Here is a 25,947-nt window from a genome sequence, read left to right on the forward strand (position 1 = left end):
AATCAAGTGCTATTCAATATGTGATTTGTGCAAAATCATTAAAGTTCACTTACAATCCCTTGTTATTAAATTAAACATTTGTAAAAACTGTATCAAATCCCTTGTTTTTCAATTGAAAACAACATTTATTAACAAAATTTTGTGATACAGATTTTAGGAGAGTTCTTGTTCAATTTTAGTTAAAAATAGTTCTTGAAAAATAACATCAATGGAGATGTTTTTTTTTTGGTAGGAACTATGGAGATGTTATTTGAAGATACTTGAAAGTAAATTAATTAATACTTTTTTTTGAACAAATTAATTAATACTATGAATAACATCTTAAGCTCTCACTTCTCTCATTATCGTCTCTGAAAACTCATGAACATTTGCGGTTGTTAGATCCGGTGGTGGTTGCGACATCGGCACCATTGTCAGAATCATCTATTGCTTTTGATTTCGTGTACAGTTTTAATTTTTGATATGGTGTTTGGCCCCGAGATTAGTGACTATTGCGGATCTAGTTATGTAATCACATGACCTCCTCATTAGAGTAGCTTCACCGGTGGCGTTTCTATGGCTGCATGTGCTTGATCCTTGGATTACGGTCTCGTTTTGTCCGGTTTATGCTTGCTTTTGATCGAAGGAATGGTCGTGTGCGGTGACTCAAATTATTTGTCAGTCCTTTGGTGGTGGTTCTACTCAGTTATCGGATCGTGCATATATTCCTTTTTGGGTTTGATGGCTTTAGGCTTGGTTTTGTCTCTGTGGCTTTAGGCTTGAAGCTTCCGGCCTTTTTGAGGGTTACAGTTTTGATCTCTTTGAGATTAAGGCTTTGATTTTTATGTTCCGTAGATTTTGGTTCTAGTCTGATCTTGGTGTTGTAGGTTAAGGTTCCCATTTGCTGCTTAGCTAGATTTCATTAGGCCCTGTGTTGCTGCCTTTGTTTGAGCTATGGTGTGTTCCATCTGCTACAAATTATGGAGCTTTATATTCTTCCTTCAGGGTGACTTGTTCCATATTTGTATTGAAGATTGTAGGCTCTGGCATGATCACGGTCAGTATGATCCTGTTGTGATCTTGGACTGAAAGAGTTGAGCTTGACTGGAGCTGCACAATTTTTCTTCTCTCTTTTGCTTCTTTTGCTTAGAAGTGACTGGTTTAGTTGTTATGCTAGCATTGAAGGTTGGCTTGTGTTGGGCTAGTCTAGTTTTATGCTTTGAGTATCAAAATAAAATATTTCTTCATGAGTACAAAAGAAGAAAAAAAAAGTGAACTTTGAAATGTATTTATGTGTTCACCTGATTGGAAACCACAGCCAAAGGCTCATTATCATTGCAAGAACCATTGGCTGAATACATACTTATAAACTTGATAGAGTTTCATATTTGAGAATTGCTTTACTTAACACATGAGAAAATATTATGAGTTAAATATTACCATTTCAATTCTCCTAAACAATTCTAAAACTTTCAAAAAGTATCTTACCAAATCACCTATAAATTTTATTTTTATTTTTAAATTTCACTAAAATCACGTCAAAACTCACCAAAATTAAAACATTCCACAATCTCCTAAAATCATTAATTCAATACACCCCTAGTCGATTTTAGAGATTTTGGAAAGAAATGAGTGAGTTGATTTGACGGAAATTCAATTGAATTAGAAAATTTGATTGATTGGCTTGTAAATCTTCAAATTTTATGTGGTTTTGTGGGAAAATGGGCATTTTATTCCCAAAGTATTTTTGAAATCGGCAGTTTTAGTATTCAAATATTGTTCGCGCATATTTATTTTCAACTAATAGTTGTATGCGCAAAATTAAGAACAAAATAGCCAACCGTTAATTGATGAACGGAAAATAACAGTTTACGTCAATTTTTAACGGTTGAATATTCTAATCATAATTTTACATAGTCAATGATTAGTTGGAAAATAAATATGCGCATATAATACTTGAGTATTAAAATTGCCGATTGAAAATATTTTGGGAATTAAAAACAACACTCTTTTTTTTTAAATCCAGCTAACATCACTCCCTTTTAAAACATAATTAATTTTTTTTCAAGATAAATAAAATAATTATATGAGATATTTACCTTTAGAAATAGATTGTTGATTTTTGACAATGACATATAAAACAATACAAAATAATTACAATTACATCGTATTGTTGGTGTACTTCATGTTTATGTCACTTTAGATGATTTTAAAATAATTCCTAGTTAGAAATATTGATAATTTGAACTAATACATAAGATATTTAATCCCGGAAAAGATACCTTTTTTGGTTTTTAAAAGCATATAAAATAATATAAGATAATGACATTTGCTTTGTATTGCTAATGTCAATATATGATTGTCTAAAGTAGAGATATACATATGATTGTCTTTTTTTTTGACATCAAACGGCTGATCTATTACCCAAGTTTGAGGTGGTCTGAGAAACCAGACCGGAATAGAACAACCAATGTAATACATGTCCCTATGAAAAGATCTCAGTATCTTAACTAATGAATCAGACGATACATTTTCAGATCGAGGAATAAAAACAATTGAATATTCTGGTAATCTGCTCTTTAGCTTATGCAGTTCGCCCAATTCAGTGGAGAAGTTGGGCCATGCTCCTGGGTTTTGAATCATCGAGATTAGATCGTTACAGTCGGTGCCAAAAGCTTGACACGTCGATAGCTGAAGCATGCACTCCATCGTCCACGAGTGGGCCTTGAGCTTCGAGTGAAGTGGTGAGATTCTTCGTCTCTGGTTTCATGCTCCCAATAGCTGAGTTGCTTCTCCTGAGGTTTTCCATATCCATCCATAACCACTGTAGTGTGCGTCATGTGTCCATGAACCATCTATCATGCATCTCTCAGAATTTGTTATCTGCTCAAGGTTCTCTGTAACTACATGTTCCTCTTGTTTGTTGTTTGTTTGGAACCAAGCATGGCATTCTGATTCATCATGTCGGACAGTTTCCAAAGAGTCCTTATCTATTCTTCTGAATAGTTTATCATATATTTGTCTAAGCAATACAAAATCATCAATAAGTGATTTTATAAACATGAAATACATCAACAATACAAACAATATGATGCAACTATAATTATTTATATAATTTTATATGTTAGTTTTGAAACTCAAAATTTTTTTGAAAGTTATATCTAACTTGAGAATATTTTAAATTATGACTTTTTAAAATGAGTGTTTTTTAATTCCTCAAGTATTTTCACTTAGAAAATTAAATACTCAAGTATTATATGCATATATTTATTTCCCAACTAATAATTGACAAAGAAAAATTATGATTACAATATTCTACCGTTAAAATGTTGACGAAAAACCATTATTTTCCGTTCATCAGTTAACAATTGACTATTCTGTTCCCTATTTCGTGAAGTAAATTATTAGTTGGAGAATATATATCTACGAACAGTAATCAATACTATTAAAAGGGAAGGAATCCTAAAAAATCTACTTATACAAAGTTGTTGCACCTATTTATTTTTTAGTCTAATCTATTGTATACAACTAAATATTATTAACTATCCCCTATTATATAACAACCAAATAATATCTTCTAACATTTAAATAAATCACACCCACTTTAATAAGATCATGACTATATATATGGAATGTTTCAAATGGTTATTTTACTTAAATCAACTTCCTTCAATTTAACATATATACATATAAACGGCACCGAAATTTCAATATGTAGGGGTCATTGTCATATATACCATCCTCTTTCATTGGATCAAAATTTTCTTACGAGATCAACTTTTGAAATATAAATGAGCCATGTCCTATTAAACATTATTGATCAAACCTGAAAAGTATTTTCCACCCACAATTTTATAAAACGAATCAATGAATTTTGCTAGGTCGGAAGTTTTTGGACCTAATTAGGTATTTAGAAAAAAAATTATTTTGGTTCGGATCAGTTTCTTTCGGATATGGATGGTTTCGACTCCATAATTCAAATATCTATAAAATATATGTTATTTTTTGTAAGTAACGGGTATGGATCCGTTCAGATATTTCAGACTCAAATAAAACTCGACAAACATAAAAATACTCGAAACACGAAAAATATCCAAAATCTAAACAAATACCCAAAAATCAGAAAATACTCAAAAGACCTAAAATTGTACTCGAAAACTGACCGAGGAACCAAAAAATACCCAAAATTGTATCTGAATACCCAAAAATATATTTTTAAAATTTGAATTTTTACTCGAAATCCAAAACTATAACCGCAAATTCAAACCAAAAACTCAAAAATATATGTATACCAAAAACATATCCAAAATATACAAATATATCTAATATACACAAACATTTTGGGTACTTTTGCTTCCAAATGGGTTTCGGGTATGTCCCAGACGCTAAAAAAGACCCAAATTTTTGAAAAAAATACGTATTTTTTTCTGAACCCGACGTGAACCAGTATTTTTGAGTTGATTTTAGTTTGGTTTTTCGGGGTCCATGTAAAATACCCATGCGTACGAGAGAATTACATAAGATTTATACAGAATTTTAAAGAAAGTAATTCATGAATTATATAATTTTTTAAAATTAGTTCTTTTATATAATTCAACTTTGTAACTTAATAATGTAAAACAATCACAAAATAATAATTTATATCAAAATTTGTTATAACAAAAGAACATGTGCTTGAAAGTGCGGATCAAAATCTAGTTGAGTATTACAACTGCCGATTTTAAATAACTTGGTCATTTATTTATTTTTATTTAAGTAAAAATAGAAATAAAAAGAATACATAGGAATAAATTTTGAAGAGAGGAGTGTTTGAGAATTTGATAGACAAAGCAGAGATCTTTAAGAGGTACGATGGTTCCTAAGATCACATCAATGGCGGTCGCTAAACCTCTCTGCTCAGTCTCTTGCTTACTCCTCTCTTCCTCTCTCGTCTTCGTGGTCTCGCTTCTCTTTTTCTTCTCCAATTCCTTAACATCCGACCAAAATCCGAGGATCTCACTCGATACCTTCCATACCGGCATCAACGTGTTCGTAGCTGAGCTTCCGAGATCCCTAAACTACGGTCTTCTGGACAAGTACTGGTCCTCTTCCCCAGATTCACGCATACCCAGCGACCCGGATCACCCGACCCGTAAAACCAATTCACCCAAACCCGAGAAATACCCACCGTACCCGGAGAATCCGCTGATTAAGCAGTACAGTGCAGAGTACTGGATCATGGGAGACCTCGAGACTCCACCGGAGAAGCGCACTGGATCTTTCGCCAAAAGGGTTTTCAGCGAATCCGAGGCTGATGTCGTGTTCGTGCCCTTCTTCGCGACTCTAAGCGCGGAGATGGAGCTTGGAAATGGAAAAGGCTCCTCCTTTAGGAAGAAATCTGGAAACGAAGACTATCAGAGACAGAGACAAGTTCTTGATTTCCTCAAGAACACTCAAGCTTGGAAGCGATCTGGTGGACGTGATCACGTCTTTGTTCTAACTGGTAACTTGTTTCGATCTGGTACATTACTATAGGTCTGAGTCTTGTTTTGAGAAACTGCCATGTTTAGAGTGTAGAAGCGCTTATATAAAGTGTTAAATCTATGGATGGATTTGCTCAGGTTAGTTAAATGTTGAAGCCTTCTTTGGCAGACCCTGTTGCAATGTGGCATGTCCGCGAGGAGATTGCTTTATCCATTCTACTAGTTGTGGATTTTGGAGGATGGTTCAGGCAAGATTCTAAGTCTTTCAACGGTACTAGCTTCCCTGAGAGGATAGAGCATACTCAAGTCTCTGTCATTAAGGATGTGATTGTTCCATACACGCATCTTCTTCCTAGGCTAGATTTGTCTCAGAACAAGAGACGTCACAGCCTACTTTATTTCAAAGGCGCTAAGCACAGACATCGGGTACCCACTATTGCGAAACACTCTTCTTTACGTTTCTTTTTTTTTTTTGTTTTATGTATCGAATTTTATATGTTGAAACTTGACAGGGAGGGTTAATAAGAGAAAAACTATGGGACTTGCTGGTGGATGAACACGGCATTGTCATGGAAGAAGGTTTCCCTAATGCAACGGGAAGAGAACAATCGATAAGAGGAATGAGAAGCTCAGAGTTTTGCTTGCACCCAGCCGGTGACACTCCCACTTCGTGCCGTCTCTTTGACGCCATACAAAGCCTATGCATCCCTGTGATTGTCAGCGACAACATAGAGCTCCCGTTTGAAGGAATGATAGACTACTCAGAGTTCTCAGTCTTTGTCTCTGTAAGTGATGCATTAAGGCCTAAATGGTTGGCTAATCATCTCAGAAATTTCTCTGAAAGAGACAAGGAAACCTTCAGAAGTAGAATGGCAAAGGTTCAGTCAGTTTTTGTGTATGACAATGGTAAAGCGGATGGTATTGGACCGATTCAACCCGATGGTGCGGTGAATCACATATGGAAGAAGGTTCAGCAGAAGGTGCCCATGGTGAAGGAAGCAGTGTTTAGGGAGAGGAGAAAACCAGCTGGTACTTCTGTTCCTCTTCGATGTCAATGTATCTAAAATTTGTTTTTCTTTAGTTTACTTCACGATAATACATACATTCTCTTGTACTCAGATAATCTATATTATTAAAGTTGAATTACACATTAATATTGTTTTGGCAATATAGATAGTAGTTAAAAAAAATAGTATTGTTTGGACACATGGATAGCAGTCATTTATGAAAAAAAAAATGGGTTTATGCTATTAAAACAATTTGAAGTCTATTACATTATATTAAAAAGTAATAAATCTATTTTACTTGATATATATGTTCAAATCAAAATAATAATTTAAAATTGATTTATATCAAATATTCATTCAAAAATATACATATATTCAAAATTTGATTTTTACTAACATATTTTCAAATAACTATTATAAAAATGTTTTCAATATATATTAGAAAAATATAATACAAAGCCCAATTTCAAACACCAACTTAAATTATGGTTTTTATATTTCACATTGAATTTTAAAATATAATATATATGATTATTTATATGATTGTATAAAATATTATTAATTACAAGAAAACTTATTTGATGGTACGTATAACATACGATTAATTATATGATAACATATTTTGTAACCTATGATGACATATATAGAATATATATATAATATTGATTAGGGTGGGCGTTCGGGTTCGTTTTCGGGTCTTTTTGGGATTTCGTGTTCTGTTCAGATCTTTGAAAATTTGGTTCGGATTTGGATAATCAATTTAAATAGGTTTGGTTTAAATACTTGGATAGAGGATAATTAATTATTTAAGTATTTTTGGAGTTTTGAGTATATTTTAACTATTTAAGATATTTACGTTTGATTATTTATATATATTTTCAAGCATTTAAGCGAACTTAAAAGTATCATATATATTCTGGATGTTTTTATATATATTAAATATAAAAATAATTAATATATAAGTATATAAATCTGTTTTGGATACCCAAAATATTTCGGTTCGGATCGGATTAGATTTCAGTTCTTCAAATACCAAAATTTTGAATAATTAAGATATTTAATCAATTCCGGTTCGGATTTAGTACTACTTATTCGGATTGGGATCGTTTCAGTTCTTCGAATTTGAGTTTTTTGCCTAACCCTAAATAGTGATAAAAATCAAATAGCATCATATTTTTTAAAAAAATTACATCCGCACGGGCGTGCGGATCAAAATCTAGTATATATTAGGATAAGACTCACGCTTTGCTTGGAATGAGACATGCATAAAAATCATATATTCAAAGTAGGGTTGTTCAATCCACATTTTGGTATGGTCTCGGTTCAGTTTTTCGATATTTTGGTTTATAAAAATTAGATACCATATTAAAATCATATTTGTTTAGGTTTGATTCAATTTATATATTGTCGATTTTTGGTTTATTCAATTTATAAAGAACCTAGAACATCCATTGGTATGTGTTGAGTTTTGAACAAAACTTTACTCTGAAATTATGTGGGACAACTTGGTATACATAATGATGAAAAACCTTTACTGAAGAACATTACTCATCTATACTATTATTTATGAAGTAATTTTGCTTATTTGTCATGCTCTCCCTGATTTTAGGTAATTTTGCTTACTTGTTACGTTTTTATTAGGTTTTACCTATATCATTGATTTATTATTTGTTCCATGATTTTAAGTAATTTTGCTTACTTGTCATGTTTTTATTAGGTTTTATCTAAATCATTGATTTATTATTTGTTATTAGCTGAGTCATTAATATATTAATTTAAAATTATCCTTAATGAATCTTGTATATAATTAAAAACGAATGTTAATAATATTAAATTTCTATGTTATATTAAAAGCGAATTTTAAACAATATCTTTACTGAATTTTATATATAATTAAAAATGATTTTTATTTTAATAGTATAAAGTTTATATGTTATATGCCCTGTTCGGAATCGCGCTAGGCGTTAGTCGGGCGGTTGTCATGGGCCTAGTGAATTAACAAAAAATCGGGGATTAGTCGGGGATTAATCGGGGCCTAGTTTCTAAATATTTAACGGGCTAATATATATATCAAGTTAACTTTGCATAGAAAATAGTATGATTCTCGCCAGCTCATGTGGTAAGTGGTGCACACTTTTGTTAAAGCACGCAGGTTCGACCACGTACGTTGTCTGTTACCTATAGTTTTTTATTCTTTTCTTTTAAATGAAGGGCAAAATAGTATTTCAGCAGTCATCTTCATCATTGACCTAGTAAATCGACGCCTCCATTTTTGTATCAGTTTTTTCACATGTGTATACATTTTAAAATCATTACGTAGCTTCTTCCTATCAAATCTTTTGTAAATTTAACTATAATACACCTTCTGAAACACAAAATGAAACAAAAACGAATATTTTCGAAAAATCCGATTAAATCTCCGATTAGGGTCGTTTCGCCACGGTGGTTGGCCGCCGAGCGCATATTCGCCGCCCAGGCGGCCGCCTGGGCCGAGTTTTCGAACAGGGGTTATATGTTACATTAAATAATTGATTATAAAATAATATAATAGAATTATTAAAAATAAGATTATTCTTATATATATTGTGTTGCTATCTGAAAACAATATTTTATTATAAAAGTTAATAAAGTTAAAATAAAAAACAATTGATAATTAAATATTAGTTAACCAAAAAAATTATATAAAGATATTTTCGAAACTATTTCTAAGATATGAGTGTTTAAAAACAAATTCACACAATAGTAAGTATATATTTTGATGAAAAAATATTTGACATATATAAATACTTTGATGTTTGATTTAACTATTTAAAATCATAAATAATAACTTATTCTGTTGGTTTTAGATTAATAAAACATAAACTAATAAGTATTCATAAAAAGTTTATGCCTGTATGTGCGGAAAAACACCTAGTTGTAAAATAACTCATTAATAAAAAATCAGTGGGAAGAATCATATGTGGGAATACGTTAGTTATGAGAACGACAACAAATGATTACAATAAAATTGTTTGCACTGTATTAAATCGAAAATGAAAAAGGTTGTTGTGAATCATAAAAGATAACTAGGTGGATGCCCGCGGTTTCGCGGGTTTGAATGTTTTGTAATAATATATTTATTATAATTTTCATATTAAAATATGTTTTTATCATTATTTGTTTTTGTTCAATATTTTTTCTAAGATTAATTGTTAAAATAGATAAATATGACTATTTTAAATATTTTTTGATATTCTGTATTGATAATTGTACTAAAATTAGTTATGCATAAATAATATTCATGATTCAGTTTTTAATAAAATTATCTAAGTTTTGAAGGTATATAACACTGAAACTTTTGAAATATTTTATATAGTTTAGAAATATTTGATTGCTAAAAATGATTTTATGAAGCATTATATATAATATATAAATCACATATTTAATTGCCATAAATTATTTTGTGCAGTATATTTAGGTCGTTTGGATACTGATAAAACTATTTCTAGAACTAATTTTTGTACATAAAATAAATAAAATTGAAAATCCATTAACAAATAAAATTATGATATTTTCTCTCAAACTATACAAATGATCATCACCTAAGAAAAAATCAATTAAGTGATTTATCGTTTAGTATAATATGAAATTTAAAAATATGTTTTATAAATTAATTTATAAGCTTGTATAAATAAATTAAAACCTCTTATCATAATTTACAACATATGATAAGCCAAGATAAATAATTTTATAAATGTATTTATAATTTTTATAAATGATTTATAAAGCATGTATGAATTTTATTATATATTAATAGTTATTATAATTCTTTATATACAAATATAAGGCTTTATATAAGAATATAATATCATTATCTCGACTTTAATAAAAAAATTTGTTTACTATTTTTTGTAATTTATAAATATATAAAAATTGATCAAACATTATTACTTTTTCTATAGTTTCAACAATTAGTTACCATACATAATTATTTGTGATATTATGTAGATTGTTTGGCAATTGATATTAATTGTTTATAGACTTATTTGTAATATTATGTAGATCAATTTATAACAGTTTTTTAAGATTTCTTAAATGATAGTCACATAACCATACTCTTAAAAAATATAATTATTGTAATTATGTAAATATATTCATTGTCTATAGTTTAATATAATTTAAAAGTACAGATATTGTTTTTTATAATTTTTATAAATGATTTATAAAGCATGTATGAATTTTATTAGATATTAATAGCTATTATAATTCTTTATATACAAAATATAAGGCTTTATATAAGAATATAAAATCATTTTATCGACTTTAATAAAAAAATTTGTTTACTATTTTTTGTAATTTATAAATATATAAAAATTGATCAAACATTATTACCCTTTCTATAGTTTCAACAATTAGTTACCATAAATAATTATTTGTGATATTATGTAGATTGTTTGGCAAGTGATATTAACTGTTTATAGACTTATTTGTAATATTATGTAGATCAATTTATAAGAGTTTTTTAAGATTTCTTAAATGATAGTCACATAACCAAAAATCATTAAATGACTTTTCATTTAATATATAATAGGATATATAGCTTTGATTTTAAGCTCTTATAGATGATTTACAAACTCTTATAACAATTTAAAATATATAATAAGCTAAGATAAATAATTTGATAAATGTTTTTAAAGATGATTTATAAAGCATATAATATGAACTTTAGAAGATGTTAATAATTATTATGATAATTTATATAAAATATAATGCTTTTAGATAAGAATGTAAAATCATTATATTGATTTATATAACGGTTTGTCGTTTATTATTTTATGTATTTTTTAAATATAAAAAATGTCAATTAATTTCTCTTTCTATAATTTCAACAAAATGTAAATTATTTGGCAAGTGATATTAATTGGTTAAAGACTTACCTTTTCTTTTTAGATCTAATTAAAATAAATAAAAATTAAAAATCATCGACCAATCAAATTATAATAATTTTGTAAGAGTACACCTATGATTGACACGTAAGCAAAAATCACTAAAGTGACTTCTCAATTAATATATAATAGGATATTATATAAGCATACTTTTGGGGTAAACTGCATGTTTCTTGGGGGAACCATAATTATATGTCGCAAACAATTTTATTTTGTTGAAGTTAATCAGAGAGTATTAAATTTATTATATATTGTATGTTTGGGTTAATATAAATTTTTTTAGCAATTAGATTTTGGATTTACTAATTATTCAGTTGATTCTAATGATGCCACGTAAGTCAAATTGGTAGTAGATAAAAATGGTTTTCTCTGTTAGAAAAGATGTGTAATCCAATAGCGTAGAGAATGTATGTAGAGGCCTATATCTGAGCCCATTAAAGCGGACGTGGTTTAGTTGATAGGTCAATTAATCATTGCATCCTCAACTCTGATAAAAACGCAACGTTTTTGATATTCGATTATATTTTCGTGGAAAAAAAGAAAGTCCTTCGCTGAGAAGCAAACATCTTTGTAATCTTCTTCGTTTATTCGCCGTGCACCGACGATTTGCGATAGATCTGTACTGATTATTCGTGACACGTGATTGATTATGTCGATGCTCGATTCCTTCTTCAATAAAGGTTTCAAAGCTGCAAAATGGTAATTCTCTGATTTCTATCTGTTTGTATTTCCTCTACCGATTTATCAATCGATAGTAATGATTTGGTGAATCTGAATCTGAATATGACAGCAAAACGTTGCTGAAGTTAACGATCCCTCGGATAAAGCTAATCCGGAACCGAAGAGAAGCACAGATTAAGCAAATGCGCCGTGAAATCGCTAAGCTTCTCGAGACTGGTCAAGAAGCCACTGCTCGTATTCGTGTAATTTGTTATTGATTTTTTTAGTGTTAATTCGATTCTTTTATTTTCTCTTTTAAGTTTGTTTTTTTTAATAATAAATAGGTTGAGCATATTATAAGGGAAGAGAAGATGATGGCTGCTCAAGAGATCATAGAACTCTTCTGTGAGCTCATTGCTGTTCGCCTCCCAATTATTGAGGCTCAAAGGTGTTCTAACTTGAGAAAAACTCTCAACTTACAGTTTCCTTCCCAGCTGTTTTCTGAGTCTTTCTTTCCCTTTTGAAAATATTATTGTAGGGAATGTCCTCTGGATCTGAAAGAAGCAATCTCAAGTGTATGTTTTGCTGCGCCAAGGTGCTCTGATCTGACAGAGCTGCAGCAGGTTCAGCTACTGTTTGTTTCCAAGTACGGCAAGGAGTTCGTTGCTGCTGCATCTGAGCTCAAGCCTGATTCTGGTGTCAATCGTAAGGTAACCTTTGTAGAGAGAGAGAGAGAGAGAGAGAGAGAGAGAGAGAGAGAGAGAGACTTAACATGTAGAAATAAGAGAAGTGTTTTGTGTTTCTAATTATTTTTCCAAATCAATTTTACAGTTGGTGGAGTTGCTGTCTGTGCGTGCACCTTCCCCAGAAACTAAGCTGAAACTTCTCAAGGAAATTGCACAAGAACATCAACTTGATTGGGACCCTGCTTCTACTGAAACTGATCTCTTCAAATCGCATGAGGATCTCCTTGTTAGTACTTTATTATCTCTTTCTCTGCCCTGCTGCATATATCTGGTCAGAACATGTCAGTTGCTTTGTTTGTTCTGATCCTTTTTTATTTTCTTGTTTCTTTTCAGGATGGACCAAAGCAATTTGGTGGAGGCTCTAAGGTGCCATTAAAGGAGGAACAAGATAAAGGGTCACATTTGACAATGCTATCTCTTTCACGTCCAGAGGAACAAAGACAATCTGATTCTGATTCAGAGTATGAAGAATTAGACTTTCCCGAGGTTCCAAATGTCTTGCTGCGGCCCACTCCTGCCGCCACTTATAAACACACCTCTCTCGACTTGCCCTTTGATTCAGAGAGTCCAGGACAGGATAATCTGCCTTCCAAAAGAGATGAACACACTGCAAAAGCAAGCAGCACTGTCTTGGAAGGCCAGACGGAATCTGATCCCGTGAAACAGAACTGTTATTCTCCACCACCTGTTGGTACAGTAGGATCCTTCTCTACAAACGAGAGTGATGCTCCAAAGAAAATATCGGATTTGGACTTGCAGGATGTCCTAACGGCTGCTCAAGCTGCTGCTGATTCAGCCGAACGTGCGGCAGCAGCTGCCCGTTCAGCTGCAAGTCTTGCACAGCTGAGAATCAATGAGCTCACGAAGAAGACGCCTGAACAGTCGTCTCCTGAGAGCCCGACTGAGAACCCTTTCTATTCAAGCCCACCACAACAGACAATGGAAAAGGCGCAATTTGATCATCAGAATTCTTCGGCCAGCAGCTACGGAGATCACACTGAGTTCCAAAAGGAAGAGTCTTCATCACTTTTTAGCCACCAAACAGAGAGACTCCCCTCAATGGAAAAACCACAATTTGATCACCAAAACTCATCAGCCAGCAGCTATGGAGATCTTACTGATTTCCAACTTGGTGACTATTCATCACCTTTTAACCAGCAACAAGCAGGGAGACTCCCTTCATTTGAAAAAACTCGTTTTGATCATCAGAATTCATCAGTCAGCAGCTATGGCGATATTACAGAGCTCCAGAGACCCGAGAACTCGTCATTTGACAGACTCACCCCTGACCAGGACCACCAGCAAATGAGACTACCTTCGAGGGAAGATGATCCATATTACTCATACCCTAATCTGTTCACATCGCAGAATCTTGACCGCTCACCCGGCTCTCGTTCATTTTCGGACACTTCAAAACCTGCCCATGATTCTTGACTCTAGCCTGCGAATGCTTGGTGTTTATTATGCTGTTCCTTATCTTGTGGAACAAAGACCTAAAAACGCTTCTTTTTTTTGTTTCTTTGGACAACAACTAAAAACGCTTTTCAAACGCTACTTTTCCTTCCTCTTTTCTTTTTGTTTGTGTGGAGAATTTGTATTATGTATAGAAACTTGGTGTTTATTGATGACGTTTAAATAAAGGCCTTTGTTTGCTCAAGAAATGAATTAGAAAAGAAGCAGCAGGTATGATCGACAGGAATTCGTGAAAATAAGCAGCAGGTACGATCGACAATCATACACTCTATTTTTGCATAACCTGTGGATGGCCATTTTACACTTTATCCTCCTCCACTCGGATTGAAAGCAAGCATCACTAAGTTTTGTGATGGTGGAGAAAAGCTAGAGGGCATACCAGTAGTCAATATCACTGGTCTTTACTCGGTGACAGCAATCACCGTCGTGAAGACAGAGTTTACCGGAGCTCAGCCTGGAGCTACTTCGACAGAAATAGGAATACAAGAGTTGAATATCTAGCTTGTGGCTTTTGATTCTGGAATATCGAAAACCAAGGAGATAAGCAAGCAAAACGCATTTAACAATCAGCAGAAATGAAACTCTTCTAATCAAGAATTAACATTCTTTACTCTTTCAAACTCTGTACATATTCAAAGACGTATATATTTAGAATATGTCAATATTCCCATGACCACTGATCTGGATCATGGTTTCTTCTAGTTCACATGTAACTAAGAATCTGGTTTAAGAAACCACCTTTCACGAGAAGACGGGCCTTCCCGAGGCTTGAACAGTGGCCATTAACACCCAGAAGATGGCACACAAGGCACCCACAATTGATAAGAGTAAAAACCATCTGTTTCTGCTACGCTTCTTTGCCATTACGGTAGTAGTCACTGGCGTTCCATTTGCTATTCCACTGAACTTGATACGGGTAAAGCTAGACATACGCACAAAGGTCCGGTTAATAGGACCCTCACACGCAGAGGCTGGCGTTGAAGGTATTGAATCCATGAATGCCCACAGAGCCGATGAGAATGGGCTCGTTCCACCACCACCATTTACACCTTCTTGGTCTTCGCCATTTACAAGATTTGTGGAACCGGGCCCCACACCTAAGCAAATAGTGTTCACAAAGTATCAACGGAAAGGTTTATGCGCTATTGCATTAAAAGAACATATGAAGAGGGTTTGATAAGCAACAAAAAACATGACATCATATATACACATACAAATGTCGTCGTTCAAGTCTTAAGACAAATACAGAAAAAAACATCTGTGCTTAGTGGGAAATTGCAAGTTAACAGATGAAAGCTTTGAGATGAGCATGAGTTTTAAGTACCTGATGAAGGTGAAGCAAATGCTCCAGAAATAACAGACTGCGGTTGATCAAAGAGGAAAGCCTGATTATCATCTTCAAGCCACAGGTCATCACTGAACTGATTGAGATTTGGACTAGGATCCATGATATTGTTTAGCTTGTTCTCAGGGGTCTGGTCCTGGAACTGTTGATAAGGGAATGGATGTTCCTGGTCGGATGTGTTGTCGGCAAAACTACTCAACGGATCTGCAGAAGTTCCCTGAAGAATAGGTTCCATATCCAAAGACATGGAAACGTCATGGAACAATTGGTCAAAGTCATTAAAGTCTCCATATTCACCAGGGTTCAAGAGCTGTGCAGGGTTCTCAACTGAAGAAGCTACGTGTTCAGGGGTCAGAAAGTCATCCATTTCAATGTAATCCTCCTTCTCAAACACCAAAACAGAGTTATTGGGAGCTGACGTGACGTCAATAGACTCATAACTCGAGGGCATGTCGTTTGGCAAGAAGTCTCCAGTTTCCTGAGGTTTAAGAAACTCTGTAGCAGAATTATTCACCAAAGTGCTCTGCAACTCTTCTTCCCTGTTAACCTGCGAGTTACAATTATCTTCTGTAGTAAGTAAAGGAAACACGTGCCTAACCATCTTAATCATTAAAAGAGAGAAGAAGCTAACCTGGGGAACACTAGTAAATGTTTGAGGAACCCCAGGTGCAAATGGGATTCCACTGAGAATCTCCTCGAGATCATGTAACCGAACATTTACAGGTTCGAAAAGGCTAACATTATCCTCACAACGAACCACAGGTACATCAATATCATCTCCATTATCATTATCATCATCATCAGCCCATTCTTCTTCTTGGAAAGGAGCACCATACTCCTCACCGTTTTTGGGACCAGCCCCACTTTTCTTGAACAGCTTATAAAGTGCATAGTATTCCTGAAGCAAAAAAAAAAAAGAATTAATCAAGAACAAACAAAAGAAAGAGACCATTTTAACAATCAGTGTAGTGTAGTAAAAATACCTTGGCGTTCTTACATCTCCCGAGTTCATCTTCATCCATGGTGTACTCATGCATCACCCAATCAGTTCGCTGACCGTTAGGAGCACGGCCTCTATAGAAAACAAGAGTCTTTTTGAGTCCTACTGATCTAGAGTTGTAGGATATGACTCGATCCTTTCCAGTAGCTTTCCAATACCCAGTTGCAGTGCACCTACCGGACCTAGCTGCGTTTGGATACTTCCTGCTCCTTGGAGTGAAGTAGAACCACTGTCGATCTCCCGTCTTCAACACCGATTGGCCTGTCTCAACAAAAAGCATATTAAGTTTCAATTACAACATAACAAAAATCAAGATCAAGATGGACGTTACCAGGCAATTCTTCGGGATCCAACTTGTAAACGTCAACGACGCCGATGGCGTTGACTCTGAGCTTTCTCTTACAGATCTTCCTCTTGAGATAATACATGACCAGCTCCTCATCAGTCGGATGAAATCGAAACCCTGGTGCACTGAATTTACCACCTCTTAAACACGAATCCGCCATCTAAGCTTATCCCTCCAAGCCGATCGGGTCAACGAGAGAAAACCCCAGATCACTTCTCTCTCTTCGTCTCGCAAGATTCGATTTGCTATCTGAATGTCTCTCTCTCTTCGCAGCCGTTTCGATCAATTGGACTAGCCACAACCATACGGGCCTCCAAATACGCTTGTTCTAGCCTATTAGGCCCGTAATTGATTTCAAATATTTTTATATAAATTGGTATTTTACCCCGTACGGAAAGGAAAATGAATAAGGAAATCTCCTTATTCAATCTCCTCTAGAGCCCCCAAATGTAAAAAGGTAATCTCAGAAAGACACTCATATAAACAGAAAGATAAATATTTATTTTTAAAATTGAAAAAGGCGGAAATGACAAAAAACCCTGGAATAAATGAAGTATTTATAAGTTGTACCAGGGTATAATCCATCCGCAGTGACCCGACCCGGATGTATAGTCAATTCAATTGAACCAAATCGTTTAACCGTTTAACCAATCTCTGGAAACCAAACCAATCCCTCAAAACCGAACCCATCCTTCGAAACCAAACCAAATCTGTCGGTTTTATCAAACCCTTTACAATTTCCCTAAATCCTCCAATTGATTAATTCATTCGACTCCATTTCTCCCCCTCTTTTCACTCCACTTTAAACGAGATGAAACCCTAGTTTTGAAAATCAATCGGTGAGTTCAGAGGAGCCAACAACGATTGCGATATGGTGGTCGAAACGAGAGGAGGGGGTAAGAGGAAGGATAATCCAACGAAGGAAAAGGTTCGGAAAGTGAAGTTTGTAAAGACAACCTCCAATAATATTGAGAAGATGACGACGGAGAATGTTGAATCGACGGGAACGGCAAAGACGACGGAGATTGTTGACTCGAGGGAGAAGACGACGGATGTCTCGACGGAGGTGACGACAGATGTCTCGATGGAGAAGACGACGGATGTCTCGACGGAGAAGACGACGGATGTCTCGGCGGAGAAGACGAGTGAGGACGCGAGAGAGAGTACGGCAGAGATAACGGAGCCGAGTGATGTGGCTTTAGAAACTGCTCCGGCGACAATGAACAAAGGTCCTGTTGGCCCATCTCCTCCAGCTCCTCCAGCAACTCCGGCGATTGGGACTGAATCTGAAGAAGAAGAGAATGAGGAAACTCCTTCTTTTGGAGATGAAGAGAATCAGAAAGCCGGTTCTGGAGAGGAAGAGAATGATCATGACGACCGTTCCGATGATTCTAGCCAGGAGAATGAAGATGCTGAAGAAGAACAAGAAGAAGCAGATGAGAAGGAAGAGACTGAAGGTTCTGGAGAAGGAAATGGTGACAGAGAAGGAAATGGAGATGGAGAAGGAAAGGATAATGAGAATGAAGGTTCTGAAGAAGAAAATGACTGAGAAGAGTTAGCAAATGTAGACGACAATGAGAATCCACCTGAACCCGGGAATCCAACTGAACCAGAGGTAACAAATGTAACAAATTTTCAATTGAGTGTGTTAATGCTAGTAATACTAGGGGAAGTATAGGAATAACATGTTAGTTTTGGTAGAGGTAAACTGAAATTGTGTAAGCGGATATAACTTGGATATAAGTTAGATATAGCTAACTTGGATATAACTTTAGTGTGACTTGGATATAACTTTGGTATAACGTGGTGAATACTTTGGTATAACGTGGTGAATACTTTGGTATAACTTGCAGGGTTTGAATGGAAATGTGGCAATCGAGGCAATCAAACCAACCAGCATGTTCTTCAAGCCAACCGAGTACAGAAAACAAATAAAGCTAGGGACAAGGTGTATGATACCTAGCGCGATTAAGACGCTAAAAAATCTGAAACCCAAGCTGTCTAACGCGGAGATGAGCTGGTTCACGGAGCATCCTCAATTCAGACACATTTTCCACATGAAGATAGAGACTAACCACAGGGTTCAGGGAATGTGGATGTTGTTGTTGCGTACTGCTGGTATCGAGAAGCTGAGAGAAGTGTGGTTCATTGTGAATGGGGTTCCAATCCGTTACGGGCTGAGGGAACATGGTTTGATATCTGGGCTATTCTGCCAGAACTATCCTCTCGGCTACAAAGAGCTTGGTGGGACGAGGTTCGTTGATCGTCATTTCAAGGAAGGAGAACCGAGAAGGTTAGAGGATGTTAAGAAGAAGCTGGTGAACATGGGATCCCACAAAGACAGACTGAAGATGGCTGTTCTATTCTTCTTAGCTTCGGTTGTTTGTGCGCAAACGAAGGTTGGACACAAGCCTAATGATGTATTGGAGGTGTTCCAGAGAGCAGTGGATGATCTTGAGTACTGCAAGTCCTTTCCGTGGGGGAGATTTTCCTATGATTACATGCTGAAGGAGATCTCTCACACAATGAAGCATTTTGGAGGGGTGGTGAAAGAGAAAACATTATGGCCGCTACCAGGTTTCTGTGTTCCATTAGAGGTATGCAAAATCCCATTAAACCAGTCTGACAACATTGTTGTTTACTAATGCAAAAATGTTGTGTGTAACAGCTTCTTGCATTCGAGGCAATTCCGAAGCTAGGAATAGCGTTCAGAGAGACTGTGGTTGGAGCTGGTCGCGACTGTTCGAGGATGTGCAAGTCCTACTTTAAACGAAATGGAATGACAGGGGTGTCACTTTTTGTGATAAACAAGGAACTGGGTAACACAACTGTAAGTCTTCCTGTGAACTGTGGTAGAACTAGGGTAGGAATAAAGTGAAACTGTGGTAGAAGTAAGGTAGTACTAGAAAGGGAACTAGGGTAGGAATAAAGGGAAACTGTGGTAGAAGTAAGGTAGTACTTATTTTCTTTTTAGACATTAGAAATTGCTAAGTTTTAAAATTATTTATGTGTGTGACAGGATATTGACAGCATCATCCCCACCAAAACTTCACGAGAAGATAGCCTTTTGGATGAGATTATGGAAGATGAAGACGATGTTGATCAATCTGATATAGCTGTGGACAGTTGGGAGAAGTGTCTGGATGCAGGGCAGAAGGTTTTTTTTAAAGACATGTTCGACGAAGATGTAGCTGGGCGTGAAAAACAGCGAGAACCAATTGAAGATGCAACAGGGGATGGAGTACAGGTAGGTGAGCAGTCGATTCAGCTGGGAGATGTTATGAATATGCTGAAAAAAACAATGAAACTGATGAGGAAAATTGACAAGAAAGTTGACCAGCTGGATGGGAGATTGGCCCCACTTGAGGAGTTTGTCAAGGAAGCACAAGGCAAAGTAGTAGAGGTTGAAGAAGCAGAATCACAAGGGAAAGACAAAAGAAAGAAAACCCAGAAGTCTGTGGGGAAAGGCAAAAAACAGAAAACCAAGTGAAGTCGAGTGGAGTTGAGTGAAACAAAGTCTCTGGATGTTTTATGTTAAATCGTTTTTTTTGTTAAAGACAAACGAAGTCTGAATGTTTATCTTGATTGTGATGTGGATTTACAACTTTAACTATGTTATGACTAAGTTGTTATGTTATATTAGTGTTGTAATATTGTTATTAGATTTGTCTCGTTTTAGGTGAATGATAATTATATGACATATTACCAATTGAACTGAAATCCACTAAGCCAACACTCAAGACAAACAAAGTTCTTAACATAACCACATAATAAGTCTAACATTAGATAAGATTCAAAGACTTAACAGAACAAACCTAGTAGTACTTATACAAGTCTTAACAGAACAAAAAAAAGACTTGTAACCGAAACTGGAAATAGATAGGGAATACAAAGCAAAGTTCTTATTTTTAGCACATCCATATTAAGAACTTGAGATTTGAGAATCTCATGGACGAGAGGTAGAGGTAATAATCCTCTTAAGCTTAGCAATCTCTTCAGCCATATCATTCACCTCCATCCTTAGGCGCCTCATTTCATCCTCAACACCAAAAGCCCATGGCTGACGAAAGTGCATCCCATCGTCCTACACAGTTTCACGCATAGTATAACTCAGTTTTACCCAGAGTATAACTAGGTTTCACTTAGTAGGATTAAACAGTTTTACCCAGAGTATAACTAGGTTTCACTCAGTAGGATTAACACAGTTTTACCCAGAGTATAACTAGGTTTCACTCAGTATTAACACAGTTTTACCCAGTATAACTAGGTTTCACTCAGTAGTTCACTAAGTTAATTTGTCTTATCCAGAGTATAACTAAGTTTAACTTAGTTCTACAAAGAAGGAAATTATCTCATAATTCTTGCAGGTGAAGTACCTACTCCCAGGCAAGGTATCGAAATCGTGGCGATACTTAGGATTTGGAGAAACATCTGTCTTGATTTCACCGCCACATGGACAACGGGTAGGAATTCCATACTGGGCATCGCAAATGTAGCCTAACATGTCGTAGTGTTTCTTGTGTTTCTTCATGTCCTTCATCTCTTGGTACGGGTGAGTCATCGTCAGTAGAGGGAATTTTGAAATAGATAAGATGAGGGAGGGAAGAGTGTGAGGAGTGTGAGGAGGAGGAGGAGTGGAGTAGATAAGATGAGGGAGGGAGGTCGGTAGATATCAACGAGATGAGAAGAGAGTAAAGAGAGAGAGGAGAGGATTTGTCTCAGAGGAGAGAGAGAGAGAGAAATAATTGACTAAAGTGAGACAGAGCACAGTAGACGAGACGAGACGGAGAGCAGAGAGGGAGTCTACTTTTTGACCGAAATAATTGAGATTTTTGGAATATTATCGATTAGGCGCGAAAATTTTTTTAGTTTCCCCCCCCCCCCCAAAATATTTGCTCATAGTTATACTGAAGTTTCAGGTGTTACCAAATTTCTTCATAGTTCTATTTTTCGTGATTTCAACATTTTTTAGTTTTACGTATAATTTAAATTGGTTAAGAAGGTTTTACTTGTTATTTTCCCTCATTACCATTCAAGTTTAACTTATAATTGCAAGAATATTTTCGAAAGCACGAGAATTGTAGAATAGTCCTTTGTAAGCTACTCTTATTAAGAAAATGAATTTGGAAAGACTATACAATGCATAATAGAAAATGTGATGACGATGAATTAGTTTAGGTTTTTTCACTAATATAATTTCAGGAGGAGTTTCTGTTGATGAATTAGGGGAGTAGTGAAGTGAATGTGTTTGTGCATTAACAATTTTGTGTTGGATTAGAGGGGATGATGTCAAGTAAATATCTGTTATTTACGATCATAGTAACACCTTGTTTTACTAGTTTTCCGTGGTTTTCCATAGTTGCAACATAAGTTCGACAGTGCACAGACTTAGAAAATACATAGGTTCCAATACAGGGAAACATAAGTAAGTAAACTTAGAATAAAACTTTCTCACACCATTAAACATAGAGATTTTGAAAGTCTCTAACAATTTCCTCTTCTTGTTGGATCCTCTCCAAATTAATTGTGAGTTCTGCAATGGTTTGGTTTAACTGCTCGATCACCCTACTCTTCTCTTGGATCTCATCTCGGGCTTCAATCAAAGCCATTTTTTGCCATTCTGTACCATCCTCTACATCAAACCATTTGAAGTAGTTGCATCCATTTTTCTCCTGCCAAAAATTCCATTGTAAATAATTTCTTTATTTTTCAATCTTGGATCACAATTGCTATCATCAGCTGGGATACCTTATAACGCGGACAGCCATAAAATCGTCGCCCCGGGTTCTTGTCTGTCCAAGCTTGTCTTATTTCGGCATCTACGCGACAGAAACACAATTTTCTTGCAGAATTTTCCCTTCTCCTTGACGAACCCGAACCATCTCCTTGCATCTTCGATATTTTGTCCTCAGAAAGTAAGCAGAAGAGTCTCGAGAGAGAGAAGTGAGAGAAGAGAGAGAGAGAAGATGGAGAATTTATATCATTTATTGGATATATAAACGACCAAATTCGGGTATATTCAGGAACAATTATACTTAGTTATACCAAGGTTCTCAGTAGTTGTCCAAACCCGATTAAAATTAACAACAACAACATTCCAAGTTCAACATACCAAAAGCAACATAGCAAAAGCAACATAGCAAAAGCAACATTCCAAGATTTAGTTTGTTTCACTTGGAGGATTAGAACGCATTCCAAACAACAGCCAATTAAAACCAAAATTTGTCCTCGCTCGCCTTACGTTTTATGTCCTTTTACGCCGTTCTCCAACTGATGGATTCCTATTAACCTTTTTCCTTCCCTTCCTTGTCAGCTTTTTCGGAGGTATGATCTGAAGCTCTTTGATGTGATCTGGTACAATCCATTCAGATTTGTCCGGCACAGAATAAATGGTCCTGTAATAAGCCATTGCCCAAAGTTCTGTCCAGTAATACTTTGAGCACAACTGATGATACTCTATGTTGACCTCACGTCGACGACCATTAGCAGCAGGAACCTCAAGGAAATATAAGTAACCAGCAAGTCCGTGAAGACAAGGATACTTTTCATAATCAAATACCTTGCAGCTACACGACTTCGCTATCAAATTCACCAAATAAACCTTCCCATTGTCAGTGTCGGTAACCTCGTACTCAAGATCATAACTATTCAGCTCACGCACTGGCGTTTTCTCAGCTTTGCCCCATAAGTTGTGCAAATGGATCTCAACCAGAGGAACCAGTTTGGTATCAAGTGATCCAGACACGGCGTCCTTCCGATGTTCATTAAACCAGTCAGATATTTTTTTGATGATTGTATCCAACAATGGTATCAAGGCATACCTCCTTGCGTCCCTAAACGCGCTATTCATCGACTCCACACTGTTGCTAGTGTCCAAGTTGTATCTACAACCTGGAAAGTAGACCCTAGCCCATGTTGCTCTGTTAGTGTTCTCCTCCAAATACTTGCAGGCTGAAGGATATCTCACCTTAAAAGATGCATAAGCAGCCTCGAACTCAGGCACTGTGTAATACCTAGCCAACTCCATAAATCTCCATGGCACTACGGCTTTGATGGTGTTACAAGCATGGTTTCTCACATTCTGAGCTAGATGCCATATACAATGGCCATGGTGAGATTGTGGATACACATTAGCTACAGCAGTGATGAGGCTCTGATTTCTATCGCTCATAAAAACTATTTCAGAAGAGTCCGGTATAACAGTTTTGAGCATCTCGAAAAACCAAGTCCAACTAGCATTATTCTCACCGTCAAGTACCGCAAACGCGAGAGGATAATGGTGACGATTAGGATCTTGAGCTTTAGCAAATACTAGTACCCACCATATCCGTTCTTCAAAAATGTAGCATCCACAAGAATCACTTTCCTCATGGCCTTAAACCCTTCAATGCAAGCTCCTAAAGCTATGAAAAGGTACTTGAACTTACCTGCCTCATCCAACTTCACCTCTGTTGTTGTTCCGGAATTAACCTGCTCTAACATGTACAAGTAGCTAGGCAACATCTTGTAGCTGTCTTCTGAATTACCACGCAACTCACGCATAGCTAGATTTTTCCCTCTCAAGGCTGTGGAGTAAGATACCGATACACCCAGTCTTAACTTAATTAAGTCTATGATATCTCTCGGAACAGGAGTCATCAGTTTTCCAGGATATTCCTCATTCAAAAAAGTTGCAACTAATTCTGCAGATCCTTTCCTCTTGCTGTTGCAGCTATTACTTTGATTAGTCCGAGAGCATGTATGCACACCCCAGTACCTCATAATAGAAAAAATTTCCGTCTCTCGAATCCTCGCAGCTCGCAATCCCCATTTACAGTTTGCTTCACAACATTTTAACACCAACCGTTTTCGATCAGATTTTTTAATAACATAACGAAAGCTGCAACCAAATGCAGCTCTATCCACCACCTCTTGAAGTGATCTCTTGTTTGGAAATTCCTGCAGAAGGTACAGACCCATAGCATCTCCCCATTCCTCTATAACTTGACTACATTTTACTAAAGGTAGCTGCTCAACATACATATTACCACTGCCATCCATATTAGCTGTGGTGTCCTTCTCAGGAGCGGTTTCTGTCTCAGCTGCAGTTTCAGTCTCAGCTGCAGTTTCCGTCTCAGCTGCAGTTTCCGTCTCAGCTGCGGTTTCTGTCTCAGCTGCAGTTTCCGTCTCAGCATCTGTTTCCATAAAATCATCATGTCTTCTTTCGTAATCATTCTCTACCTCTATCTGCTTCTTCTGTTGATCTGCCTCCCCGTTTTCTACGTACAGAATCAAGGCTTTAGGTCCGACTTCATCATCATTTCCCTGCAATGCTTGGTAATTCATACCAACAGAACTTTTGCACACTCTTGACACCACCTCTAACTGATCCGATACACTCGTCTCCTCCACTAACAAAAGACTTCTACAGTTGTCTTTATCAATTGTTATTAGGTAAACAAACAAATCCTCATCATCACAAATAGTTAGCTCTGCCTCACATCCAACCACCATCGGCATGTACCTCAGCACCAGTTTTACATTCCTTTCATTCAACGACAACTTTTTATACAACCTTTCTTCAAGCATTGCCAAAGTTATATCATCCACTGTTGTCTTCATGGTTACACTATAGACTCGATCTTTGAATTTGAAATGTATGCTCACGTGTTTCGACATTGTATCCTGCAAAAACAACAAATTCAAGTCACGGTTATACTAGTGTTATCTAATTATCTACAGTTATACGTATTATACTTCAATTATCAGTTCTACTAGTTTTACCAAGTTATGCTTCAACTACATATCAAATTGAGGTTTCAGGTACTATAAGCTCAAGAACCTCAACTCAACTCAACTCAACTCAACTCAACTCAACTCAATTCCATAGAGGCAACTCAAATCAATCAACCAACCATATGCTTTAATTAATTCACATTTCCAATTACACACCCTAAAAACAATTTTTATCCAATGCAGCTTGGGGAGGAGAACAACTAACCTGCATTCGCCGGAGAATCCAACG

General features: G+C 35.7%; 5 protein-coding genes across 5 annotated transcripts; 4 read left to right on the forward strand and 1 right to left on the reverse strand.

Annotated features, from left to right (window-relative positions):
* Nucleotides 1–697: 697 nt before the first annotated feature.
* On the forward strand, nt 698–6,609 carry LOC103833602 (probable arabinosyltransferase ARAD2). The gene is made up of 3 exons (XM_009109684.3): nt 698–5,461; nt 5,611–5,867; nt 5,954–6,609. The coding sequence occupies exons 1-3, from the start codon at nt 4,831–4,833 to the stop codon at nt 6,503–6,505; spliced, it is 1,440 nt and encodes a 479-aa protein (XP_009107932.1). The 5' UTR covers nt 698–4,830; the 3' UTR covers nt 6,506–6,609.
* Nucleotides 6,610–11,821: 5,212 nt separating this feature from the next.
* LOC103833603 lies at nt 11,822–14,440 on the forward strand. Its single transcript, XM_009109685.2, has 6 exons — nt 11,822–12,072; nt 12,164–12,296; nt 12,378–12,481; nt 12,572–12,743; nt 12,865–13,005; nt 13,113–14,440. The coding sequence occupies exons 1-6, from the start codon at nt 12,023–12,025 to the stop codon at nt 14,211–14,213; spliced, it is 1,701 nt and encodes a 566-aa protein (XP_009107933.1). The 5' UTR covers nt 11,822–12,022; the 3' UTR covers nt 14,214–14,440.
* Nucleotides 14,441–14,810: 370 nt separating this feature from the next.
* Nucleotides 14,811–17,236, reverse strand: LOC103833604 (NAC domain-containing protein 17). Its single transcript, XM_009109686.2, has 5 exons — nt 16,929–17,236; nt 16,581–16,858; nt 16,229–16,495; nt 15,577–16,144; nt 14,811–15,349 (listed from the first exon to the last, which is right to left on the reverse strand). The coding sequence occupies exons 1-5, from the start codon at nt 17,101–17,103 to the stop codon at nt 14,994–14,996; spliced, it is 1,644 nt and encodes a 547-aa protein (XP_009107934.1). The 5' UTR covers nt 17,104–17,236; the 3' UTR covers nt 14,811–14,993.
* A 578-nt stretch (nt 17,237–17,814) lies between these two features.
* Nucleotides 17,815–18,492, forward strand: LOC103833629 (glutamic acid-rich protein-like). The gene has a single exon (XM_009109705.2). It carries the CDS (start codon nt 17,815–17,817, stop codon nt 18,490–18,492), a length of 678 nt encoding a protein of 225 aa, XP_009107953.2.
* Nucleotides 18,493–18,786: 294 nt separating this feature from the next.
* On the forward strand, nt 18,787–25,623 carry LOC117127212 (uncharacterized protein At3g43530-like). Its single transcript, XM_033276737.1, has 2 exons — nt 18,787–19,540; nt 19,612–25,623. Exons 1-2 carry the CDS (start codon nt 18,842–18,844, stop codon nt 19,819–19,821), a joined length of 909 nt encoding a protein of 302 aa, XP_033132628.1. The 5' UTR covers nt 18,787–18,841; the 3' UTR covers nt 19,822–25,623.
* Nucleotides 25,624–25,947: the final 324 nt, after the last annotated feature.

This window comes from Brassica rapa, chromosome A08 (genome assembly GCF_000309985.2).
Source record: "Brassica rapa cultivar Chiifu-401-42 chromosome A08, CAAS_Brap_v3.01, whole genome shotgun sequence".
Lineage (NCBI taxonomy): Eukaryota > Viridiplantae > Streptophyta > Magnoliopsida > Brassicales > Brassicaceae > Brassica > Brassica rapa.